The sequence below is a fragment of the Scyliorhinus torazame genome, unplaced genomic scaffold, assembly GCF_047496885.1.
Source record: "Scyliorhinus torazame isolate Kashiwa2021f unplaced genomic scaffold, sScyTor2.1 scaffold_339, whole genome shotgun sequence".
NCBI lineage: Eukaryota > Metazoa > Chordata > Chondrichthyes > Carcharhiniformes > Scyliorhinidae > Scyliorhinus > Scyliorhinus torazame.
The window spans coordinates 177493-189710 of NW_027308066.1; the positions used below are offsets into that span (position 1 = coordinate 177493).

At 47.2% G+C, this 12218-nt stretch overlaps 1 protein-coding gene across 2 annotated transcripts in view; it reads left to right on the forward strand.

Moving 5' to 3' along the window:
• LOC140406182 (poly [ADP-ribose] polymerase tankyrase-1) overlaps positions 1 to 12218 on the forward strand; it is a 200893-nt gene that overhangs the window by 176199 nt on the left and 12476 nt on the right. For both annotated transcript variants that reach the window (XM_072494321.1, XM_072494322.1), the window contains one exon: positions 1416 to 1490. In XM_072494321.1, coding sequence (XP_072350422.1) covers positions 1416 to 1490 — 75 coding nt within the window. The remainder of the gene's footprint in view (positions 1 to 1415; positions 1491 to 12218) is intronic.

Below are 12218 nucleotides of genomic sequence, written 5' to 3' on the forward strand. Positions count from 1 at the left end.
CCCTCCCCCGCCGTCTCTCCCCCTCGCCCGCCGTCTCTCCCTCTCCCCCGCCGTCTCTCTCTTCCCACCGCCGTCTCTCTCTCTCTTCCCACCGCCGTCTCGCTCTCTCTCTCTCCCCATCTCTCGTCCCGCCGGCCCCTTCTCTCGTCCCGCCGGCCCCTTCTCTCGTTCCGCCGGCCCCATCTCTCGCCCCGCCGGACCCCTCTTGACCTGTCGGCCCCTGCCATCTCTCGTCTCCACCCACCCGCTCTCTGTCGTCTCCACCCCGCCCTCTCTCGTCCCCACCCCCCCGCCCTCTCTCGTCCCCACCCCCCGCCCTCTCTCGTCCCCACCCCCCGCCCTCTCTCGTCCCCACCCCCCGCCCTCTCTCGTCCCCACCCCCCGCCCTCTCTCGTCCCCACCCCCCGCCCTCTCTCGTCCCCACCCCCCGCCCTCTCTCGTCCCCACCCCCCCGCCCTCTCTCGTCCCCACCCCCCGCCCTCTCTCGTCCCCACCCCCCGCCCTCTCTCGTCCCCACCCCCCGCCCTCTCTCGTCCCCACCCCCCGCCCTCTCTCGTTCCCACCCCCCGCCCTCTCTCGTTCCCACCCCCCGCCCTCTCTCGTTCCCACCCCCCGCCCACTCTCGTCCCCACCCCCCGCCCTCTCGTCCCCACCCCCGCCCTCTCGCGTCTCCACCCCCCCCGCCCTCTCGCGTCTCCACCCCCCGCCCTCTCGCGTCTCCACCCCCCGCCCTCTCGCGTCTCCACCCCCCGCCCTCTCGCGTCTCCACCCCCCGCCCTCTCGCGTCTCCACCCCCCGCCCTCTCGCGTCTCCACCCCCCGCCCTCTCGCGTCTCCACCCCCCGCCCTCTCGCGTCTCCACCCCCCGCCCTTTCGCGTCTCCACCCCCCGCCCTCTCGCGTCTCCACCCCCCGCCCTCTCGCGTCTCCACCCCCCGCCCTCTCGCGTCTCCACCCCCCGCCCTCTCGCGTCTCCACCTCTCGCGCCTCCACCCCCCGCCCTCTCGCGCCTCCACCCCCCGCCCTCTCGCGCCTCCACCCCCCGCCCTCTCGCGCCTCCACCCCCCGCCCTCTCGCGCCTCCACCCCCGCCCTCTCGCGCCTCCACCCCCCGCCCTCTCGCGTCTCCACCCCCCGCCCTCTCGCGTCTCCACCATCCCCCTGTCCTCTCTCGTCTCCACCCCCACTCGCCCTCTCTCGTCTCCACCACCCGCCTGCCCTCTCTCGTCTCCACCACCCGCCTGCCCTCTCTCGTCTCCACCACCCGCCCGCCCTCTCTTTTCACCCATTTGGTTTACTCTTATACAAAGCATCTTCTTTTATATCATGCCTCAATATATCCTAAAACAATGCATTCAGCTATCACAGTCTTATTGTCTGTTGGGGGAATGGACATTGACAAAAATGTTGTTATTTAGATGCAAAGCACAATCCGTGAACACAGAGATGGTGGGACAGCAGGTGGAGTTTTTAATAGATATAACATTATTAAGGTAAGAAGTTACTGTATTTTTATACTTCAGTGTTAATAATTTGCAGTGGTTACTTTAGCTTTATTTAATTGTTCAGAAAATGCTTAGTCTATTTTAAATTCAAACTAGTCATTTCTGGACTTCTGTGGGCCACGCAGACAATTGCTTGCCTTTGCACTAATTAATGAAAATTAATTGGATGCATCATTTTGGTGGCAGTGAATGTTGCTCTGTCTTCAAACTCATACCTGCTGAGTATCATTTTTTTCATGATTTTAGCTCTGTCCAACAATCCTGTGGTTCTCTTATAAGTAAAACAATTTGCTTTGCATTCTCTTGACCCTCTTTGGTATTTTTAATATTTTTGAAATGATTGCTTGAGAAAGCAAAATGTCTTCTGGGTTCAAATGTCAATATTCACCTTTATTAACACCTGCTGTTCCTCACTTGTTCAGACTTTATATAGTGAGAATTTCTTGCATCCTATGGGGAAAATACCTCAAGATGCTGTCTGTCCTTCACGATACACTCCAACTTTTAAGGTTCAACTCCCATCCTTTTTATCCAATTATCAGTGTCATAGATAAAGCCACCTCAGATTACCTCCTTGTCTTTCTCTCTCTACCCACATCCCACCTCCCCCTCCAAACTTACTTTGTTCCCCATCTTGAGAAACATCTCTTCGCCCCCCACCCAGTTCATTTAAAACTGTGCATTCAATTTCCCAATTGTCTCGTCTATTGCCCTCTATTCACCGCAACATTTCTGCAGCCACCATTGTGCTCAACTGCACCCTCATCTCCACTTTTGACGTTCTTGTCCCCATTAAAGCCAGCTCTCTCTGGTTGTTTTCCCCTCAGTACTGCCCTTGTCTTTGTTTGTCCAAATGACGCAGCGTTGGACAGATATGGTGCACAACTGGTTCAGCCATTCACCACCAGATCTGGCTGAACCACATAAACCATTATCATGTCCTGCTGTTGGCTGTGAAAATAGATTTGTATTCCAGGATCAGAAAAGTAGCATATTTTTTAAATGAAGAGAAATTGCAGAACTCTTGAGGTGTCGAGGGTGTCCTGGTACATAAATCAGGAAAAGTTAGTATAGCAGGTACAGCAAGTTATTATAAAGGCGAGTGGAATGTTGTCATTTATTGCAGGAGGAATGGAAGATAAAAGCAAGGGATGTTTTATGACAGTTGTACAGGGCGTTGTTGAGACCACATCTAGTGTACCATGGACAGTTTAGCTCTCCTCCCTTAATAAAGGATATAAGTGCATTAGAAGCAGTTCCGAGAAGGTTCACTCAACAGATAGGGTTATCTTACAAGGGTAGGTTGGACAGATTGGACCTGTATCCATTGCAATTTAGAAGATTGAGAGGGGATCTTATTGAAGCATATAAGATGCTGAAGGGACTTGACAAGGTGGATGGCAAAAGGATGTTTCCCTTTGGAGAGATAGCTCTAGGGGCCACAGTTTGAAAATAAGGAATTTTCCTTTTAAGGTGGAGATGAGGCTACAATTTTCTCAGTGGCTTGTGGAATCTCTGTCTTCCCCAGAGAGCGGCGGAGGCAGGGTCAATAAATGTTTCTACGGCAAAGATCGATAGATTCTTAATTAACGAGAGAGTTAAAGGTTATCGGGGAAGGGCAGAATGTGGCATTGAGGCCATTTCTTTTAAGACCTTAGGATAAGGTCCATCAGGAGCCAGGGACTTGTTAGCCCACAGCTCCAGCAATGTTCTCAGTATCACTTCCTGATGATTGTCATTTTCTCGAGTTTCTCCTTCTTTCCAGTTCATGATTTACAGCTATTTCTGGGATGTTACTTGTATCCACAAAAGTGAAGAACAATGCAAAATACCTTTTCAAATCATCTGCCATCTCTTTATTTTCCATTATTGATTCCTGCAATGGTTTTTCTTCCTACTCCCATTCCCTTTTTTTAATTCTTGCATCATATGTGAGCATTGCTGGAAAGATCAGTATGTGTTGCCCATCCCTAATTGCCCTTTAGAAAGTGGTGTTGAGCCACTCTAATTTCTGCAGTCCATGTGATGTACAGCACTAAAGTGATGTTAGGGAGGAGGTTCCAGATTTTTGACCCAGTGACGGAGTGATGGCGCAATTCCAAGTCAGTGAATGAATGATTTGGAGAAGAACTTGCAGTTGCTGGTCCCCTTCTTTTATCCCTTGTCCTTTCTTGGTGATAGAGGTCCTGGGTTTGGAAGGCACTGTTGAAAGAGCTGTGGCAAGTCACTGCTACCACACTGCAGCCAGTGGTGGAGGGAGTGAATGTTTAAGGTTGATGGGGTGCAGATCAAGTGTTGATGCATCTTGAATGTTGTTGGAGCGACCAACAGAAATAAACTGATGGACATGATTTCACTTATTAAGACATGTACAAACAAACTAGAATCAACATAGATGAAACATTGATTAACAGGCAATTAATAGATCAAAATAAAGAAACGGTACTTGAGCATTGACTAACTAAAGCAACCTGGATGCAATATCAAACTTCAGGCCAATCTGTAGCATTACAGGAAAAGTCCCACAGTCACTCCCAGCTCGCCAGCAGTGGTTTGCTTCTCCCCTGCTACACCACATCAAAACTTGCAGCATCCTTCGACATTCGTCCCACTCAGCCTGAGTTTCCCCAAATACGATCATCACCTGCAAAGCATACCTTGGCGACTCTTCATTCCTTAAATCTTCACAAATTCCATCTATTTTGGCCCTTTCTTTTCAAAAGAAACTAAACTCTCAAGAGCATCTTGCTTGATGGTCAAGACGGAAACCATTCCCCTGTTCCTCAGCAACAGCCTTTGTTTCTGCAACTTACACAACATCAATCCTTTTTTTGAGATTTTATGAAAAGGTTTTAAAATGCCAACTCACTTCAATGGCTTTCTGCTCACGTTTCTCTCCCGTGGTAGCCAGATCACATGGGCATGTCTCTGAGCTGAATTGTTTATCTGGATTCTTTTTTAATTTGAGTTACAAATATATTTCAAAACATTAGCATCATCCATAGAATTTTTTTTACAGTGCAGAAGGAGGCCATTCAGCCCATCGAGTCTGCACCGGCTCTTGGAAAGAGCATCCTACCCAAGGTCAACACCTCCACCCTATCCCCATAAACCAGTAACCCCACCCAACACGAAGGGCAATTATGGACACTAAGGGCAATTTATCATGGCCAATCCACCTAACCTGCACATCTTTGGACTGTGGGAGGAAACCGGAGCACCCGGAGGAAACCCACGCACACACGAGGAGGATGTGCAGACTCCGCACAGACAGTGACCCAAGCCGGAATCGAACCTGGGACACTGGAGCTGTGAAGCAATTGTGCTATCCACAATGCTACCGTGCTGCCCGTAAATGTTCACACTTGTGTGACAAGAATGTTACTGCCACTTCCGAGCCCAAGTCTGAATGTTATCCAAATCCCGCAGGATGGGAACACTGACTATTTCACTATCTGTGAATTCTCAAATGGTACTGAACGCTACGCAGTCATCAGCAAACATCCCCTCGCGCCCTTCCGCGGCCCCCCTCGCGCCCTTCCACGGCCCCCCTCGCGCCCTTCCGCGGCCCCCCTCGCGCCCTTCCGCGGCCCCCCTCGCGCCCTTCCGCGGCCCCCCTCGCGCCCTTCCGCGGCCCCCCTCGCGCCCTTCCGCGGCCCCCCTCGCGCCCTTCCGCGGCCCCCCTCGCGCCCTTCCGCGGCCCCCCTCGCGCCCTTCCGCGGCCCCCCTCGCGCCCTTCCGCGGCCCCCCTCGCGCCCTTCCGCGGGCCCCCTCGCGCCCTTCCGCGGGCCCCCTCGCGCCCTTCCGCGGCCCCCTCGCGCCCTTCCGCAGTCCCTCGTGCCCTTCCACAGCACCGTTGCGCCCTTCCGTGGATACCTCTGCAACTCCAGTTTAAACCAACACCTGCTTCTGGATTCTTCTGCTTGAATTAAAGATAGAGGCGGCTTGCCTTAAAGGCATGTGTCCATTAATGATCCGTGAATAAAAAATGTCACGGCAAAAGCAGAAGAAATGAGACATTCGGGAATAAACAAGAAGGACCCTTACAATAAGACTTTTTTTTTAGTAAGGGGCAATATAGCGTGGCTAGTCCACCTACCCAGCACATCTTTGGATTACGGGGGGGACCCACGCAGTCCCGGGGAAAATGTGCAAATGCCACATGGTCAGTGACCCAGGCTGGGATCAAATCCAGGTCCTCGGCGACGTGAGGCAGCAGTGCTAACCACTGTGCCACCATGCCGTCCTCACTAAGACCGTTCATATCCACTTCTTCAACTTCTTCCAGCATCCAATCCAACAAGGATTATTTTTTTAATGTAGGAGACCTCAGAAAGCTGTAGCTTAAAGGGACTTGGGGTTCCTTGTTCTTGCCTGAAAACTAGCATACAGGTCCAGAAGGTAATGGGGAAGGCAAATCGAATGCTGGCTTTTATTTCAAAGAGGCTGGAGTATAAAAGGCGAGGTGTTGCTGAAGCTGTACAAGGTACTAATGAGGCCACATTTTGAATACTGTACCGTTGTGGCCCCTTTATTTAGGAAATATATATTATCATTGAAGGCAGTCCCGAGGCGGTTTACTGGGATGATCCCGGGTATGGAGGGACTGCCTCCGTGAGGAAAGATTGGACAGGTTGGGTTTGTACTCCTTGGAGTTCAGAAGCATGAACGGTGATATAATTGAAGCATATAAGATTCTTAGGGGGTTAGATGGGTAAATGTTGGGACGATGTTTCCACTCATGGGAAGGCATAGTCGTAGAATAAGGGGGTGCTTATTTAAGACGGATTTAAGGAAGAATTTCCTCTGACTGGTGAATCTTTGGAATTCTTTACCCCAGGAAGCTGTGGAGGCCGAGTCCTTGAATATTTTCAAGTCTGAGATCGATAGGTTTTTAATCATTGGGGGAATTAAGGGTTACGGAAATAATAATAATAATAGCTTCTTGTCACAAGTAGGCTTCAATGAAGTTACTGTGAAAAGCTCCTAGTCGCCACATTCCGGCGCCTGTTCAGGGAGGCTGGTACAGGAATTGAACCCGCGCTGCTGGCATTGTTCTGCATTACGAGCCAGCTCTTTAGCCCACTGTGCTAAACCAGCCCCTTTAACGCAGGAAAGTGGACTTAGTGTGAGATCAGCCATTATCTTATTGCATGGCAAAGAAAGCTTGAAAGGCTGGATGGCCTGTTCCTGTTTCTTATGGTCTTATAACCACAGCTCACATTTTGAAACTCTCATGCATTTGTTACCGGAAGGCTTCACTATTCTAACACATTCTTGGCTTGCCTCCAACCCTCTACCCTTAATAAATTTGAGGTCATCCAAAACTGCTGCTTTTACTTAACTTGCACCTAGCCCTGTTCACCCATCAGTCCTGTACTCACTGACCTACACTGGCTCCTAATTTTTTTCGCAGTAACATTGCCGTGTTTCTAAGCATTGTCAGCTTACCTGTGACAATAAAGATAATTTTTAAAATTCTCGTCTATGCTTTCAAATGCCTTTGTAGCTTTGCCCCTCCCTATTTCTGTAATATCCTCCAATCCTAGCTCCAAGATTAATCCACGCCTCTACTTCTGGCCTATTGAGCATCCCTGATTTTGATCACTCAGCCATTGGTGGTTGTGCTTTCAGCTGTGAGGGCACTAAACTCTGAAACCTCCTTAATCTCTCTGCTAGTCCACCTCACTTTTCTCCTTTTAAGACTCTCCTTAACACCTACCACTTTGACCAAGTTTTTGGCCGTCTGCTCCAACATTGTCTTATGTGACTCAATGTTATACCTTTATTTTATAATGCCCCATAAAGCACTTTGAAATGTTTTTATTACGTTTGTTGTTTTATAAGTTCTCATTCCAGCCAAAGAAAGTTTATTTTAGTTCTCAGTTTTTAAAATTGGCATCAGGTTTGCATTTTCTTGTTCAGAAACTGAGTTTTGTTACACTAGGACTCTCAGAATGGCAAGACTTATTTTCTTTTCTTGCTAGGTTGCATGAAGTCCTCACGCTCAGTTTCATAATGGGCACCAATTTTTTCTCTAAACCGCATAAATCTTCAACTCTGCACTTGTAAGCTCATAGAAATGTTTCTGCAAAGCGCTGCAATTTTCTGGCGGTATTTGAAGTGGCCATCTTTGAGGAATACACCCTTCTAAAAAGAGCAGTTTATCCATACCACTTACTGGCATTAAGTTTTATATTGGTTACTAATAATATTGGTTACTACTAATAATAATAGTTGAGGACTCTGGGTCTGTGCTCGTTGAAGTTTAGAAGGATGAGGGGGGATCTTATTGGAACTTACAGGATACTGCAAGGCCTGAATAGAGTGGGCGTGGAGAGGATGTTTCCACTTGAAGGAAAAACTAGAAGCAGAGGACGCAATCTCAAACTAAAGGGATGATCCTTTAAAACAGTTGAGGAGGAATTTCTTCAGCCAGAGGATGATGAATCTGTGGAACTCTTTGCTGCAGAAGGCTGTGGAGGCCAAATCACTGAGTATCTTTAAGACAGAGATAGATAGGTTCTTAATTAATAAGTGGACCAGGGGTTATGAGCAGACGGCAGGAGAATGCGGATGAGAAAATATCAGCCATGATTGAATGGCAGAGCAGACTCGATGCACCAAGTGGTCTAATTCTAGTCCTATGTCTGTAGTCTAATAACTGCTGCAGACAGACCCCTCTGACTTTTTTTTCTGCTTTCTGTCAACACAAAGCCTCTCAAATGTCAATCCTTTCCATGTTTCGGTGAAGGATTTGGGATCCGATGTAATCCTTCAAATCTATTTCAGTCTGCAAAGATGTTACAACTGGGCTTTTCTGCTTGTAGATACTCCTGTCCCAGAAGTGGCTGGAAACCTCTGTGGTTCTGTGTGTCTAGGACAACAACTGAAATTCTCCTGCAGTCCAGATAGTACGTTTTAGGGACAGAGCTTTGAGAAAACAGAGGTTAACAAATTCATTAGCAGAATACCTATTCTCCCGTTATTCCTTTGTGGATCAGACTCATCAGGGTAAGGTGGAATGCATTTTGTTTCTGCAGTAACCACTTTCTGTTCCTGCGTGCTAAAGTCTTCCCAAACTTATTCATATGATGGCTTGCCTTGGCGTTTACCAAGTGTCCTACTAGCAGGGTGATTCAAGACCATTAGCATTTTTGGCTCAGCAATGCACAAAACCCAACTGAAGATGTTTTTAAGAAACCCGCCCTCAAAATTCTGCACTGCTTTGGTATGATCTTGTACGGAGATTGAAGGAAGACGATTGAAGGAAGCTCAGGCCTGCCCATTGGAAAATTGGCGACTATTCAGACCTGCACCTTTTTAAAAAATTCCTTTAGGGGATGTGGGCATTGCTGGTTAGGCCAGCATTTAGTGCCCATCCCAAGTTGCCCTTCAGAAGGTGGTGGTGAGTTGCCTTCAACCGCTGCAGTCCTTCAGGTGCAGGTACACTCACTGTGCTGTCAGGGAGGGAGTTCCAGGATTTTGTCCCAGCAACAGCGAACAAACGAGTGACTTGGAGGGGAACCTCGAGGTGGCGGGGTTCCCAGGTATCTGCTGCTCTTCTCCTTCTAGATGGTAGTGGTCTTGAGTTTGGAAGGTGCTGTCTAAGGCACCTTGGTGAGCTAATGCAGTGCATCTTGTACATGTTACACACTGCTGCCATTGTTCGCCAGTGGTGGAGAGTTTGAATGTTTGTGGAGGGGGAAGCAATCAAGCAGGCTGCTTTGTCCTGGATCGTGTCGAGTGTTGTTGGAGCTGAATTCATTCAGGCAAGTGGAGAGTATTCCATTACACTCCAGACTTGGGCCTTATAGATGGTTGACAGGCTTTGGGGGTCAGGAGGTGAGTTACTCGCCATAGGATTTTTTGACCTACCCTGGTAGCCACAGTATTAATTTGGCTAGTTCAGTTTCTGATCAATGGTAACCTCCAGAATGTTGATTGTGGGGGATTCAGCGATGGTAATGCCATTGAATGTCATGGGGCGATGGTTAGATCCTCTCTTGTTGGAGCTGGTCATTGCCTGACACTTGTGTGGCATGAATGTAACTTGCCACTTGTCAGCCCAAGCCTGGATATTGTCCAGGTCTTGCTGCATTTGAGCAGGAAATTGCTTCATTATCTGAGGAGGCGCTATGGTGCTGAACTTTGTGCAGTCGTCCAAAAACGTCCCCACTTCTGACCTTATGATGGAAGGACGGTCATTGATGAAGCCCCGATGGTTGGGCCTCGGACACTTCCCTGAGGATCTTGAGCTTCAAGATCCTGAAGATTCCTTGAGCAATACGTTTGCATTTATTACACAGAAACTTAGACTTCTGGAGGAGGCCTGTCTGGACGCCATTATATACTTGGGCTAGATGCCCTGAACCTGCCCATAAATTTACTCCAGGATGCTTACACATGTTAAATCACCAGTGTAGGATCCAGATTGGAAGCTGTATTGGGAAAGTCTTTTTCTTACATAAATTGTACTTAAAAAGCAAATCTATTGAATGATTCCACCCTCCCATCCCCACCCCAGGCCTGAATTTAGTAATATAAAGCATTTAAAAGCTGGAATTAATTCAAAAGCCGATAAACCACTGTATAAACCATTCCGTGCATTTGAAAATACTTTAAACCACTTGTAAACAATTAAAAGCTAACAGATTAAAGTAATTGAAAGTGCTTAAAAGGTTAAAAATTGTTCCTTACTTTACTCAGCTACATTTACTGTAAAATGCTCTTTCCCATTTATTTCCCTTTTAAGTGCTTTTAAAATACCTTCCAAGCCTTTTCCATGTTTCCTACAAACTCAAAATCAATTAAAAACCTTTGAAAGATTAAAAATTGTGTTTGAAAAATTTCAAAATTTGAATTCAATTTTTAAAGATGAAATCTTGAAATGAAAAACCGACTTCAGTGAAAGCGACTGAGGTTGTCAAATTGTTGTAAAAACCCTGCTGATTCAATGATATTCTTTGGGGAAGGAAACCAGCAATTCTTGTCTGGCCTGACCAAATGTGACTCTAGTTCCACCCTAACATTGTTTGTTAACTGCTCTCTGAAAATGCCTCGCAAGTGATTCTGATACCAAAACCTTTGGTTCAAAAATTATAAAACATCCCCACACTTCCGAGGAGCTAGCAATTTGCAATCAACGCAGGCCTTGCCAGCATCACACATCTCATGAATGAATAAATAAAAGGAATATAATTGAGTGAATAGCTTCCTTCATATCATCAAGGAAGAAATAGCGAGGCATCTGGATGGAAATTGTCCCATTGGGCAGACGCAGCATGGGTTCATAAAGGGCAGGTCGTGCCTCACTAATTTAGTGGAATTTTTTGAGGACATTAACAGTGCGGTAGATAACGGGGAGCCAATGGATGTGGTATATCTGGATTTCCAGAAAGCCTTCGACAAGGTGCCACACAAAAGGTTACTGCATAAGATAAAGATGCATGGCATTAAGGGGAAAGTAGTAGCATGGATAGAGGATTGGTTAATTAATAGAAAGCAAAGAGTGGGGATTAATGGGTGTTTCTCTGGTTGGCAATCAGTAGCTAGTGGTGTCCCTCAGGGATCAGTGTTGGGCCCACAACTGTTCACAATTTACAAAGATGATTTGGAGTTGGGGACCAAGGGCAATGTGTCCCAAGTTTGCAGACGACACTAAGATAAGTGGTAAAGCAAAACGTGCAGAAGATACTGGAAGTCTGCAGAGGGATTTGGATAGGCTAAGTGAATGGGCTAGGGTCTGGCAGATGGAATACAATGTTGACAAATGTGAGATTATCCATTTTGGTAGGAATAACAGCAAAAGGGATTATTATTTAAATGATAAAATATTAAAACATGCTGCTGTGCAGAGAGACCTGGGTGTGCTAGTGCATGAGTCGCAAAAAGTTGGTTTACAGGTGCAACAGGTGATTAAGAAGGCAAATGGAATTTTGTCCTTCATTGCTAGAGGGATGGAGTTTAAGACTAGGGAGGTTATGCTGCAATTGTATAAGGTGTTAGTGAGGCCACACCTGGAGTATTGTGTTCAGTTTTGGTCTCCTTACTTGAGAAAGGACGTACTGGCACTGGAGGGTGTGCAGAGGAGATTCACTAGGTTAATCCCAGAGCTGAAGGGGTTGGATTACGAGGAGAGGTTGAGTAGACTGGGACTGTACTCGTTGGAATTTAGAAGGATGAGGGGGGATCTTATAGAAACATATAAGATTAAGAAGGGAATAGATAGGATAGATGCGGGCAGGTTGTTTCCACTGGCGGGTGAAAGCAGAACTAGGGGGCACAGCTTCAAAATAAGGGGAAGTAGATTTAGGACTGAGTTTAGGAGGAACTTCTTCACCCAAAGGGTTGTGAATCTATGGAATTCCTTGCCCAGTAAAGCAGTAGAGGCTCCTTCATTAAATGTTTTTAAGATAAAGATAGATAGTTTTTTGAAGAATAAAGGGATTAAGGGTTATGGTGTTCGGGTCGGAAAGTGGAGCTGAGTCCACAAAAGATCAGCCATGAATAGTGGAGCAGGCTCGAGGGGCCAGATGGCCTACTCCTGCTCCTAGTTCTTATGTTCTTATACTAATTATTTCAAAGCCCTTAAGTTTTGGCCTACATGCTGTTACATCAGGAACAAATCTGAAAGTGGCTTAGAAATAGACTATATTTTGTATGTTGAGAGATAGAGAAAGCTCACTTGGTTTAAGTTGGTGCATTCAAATTCCT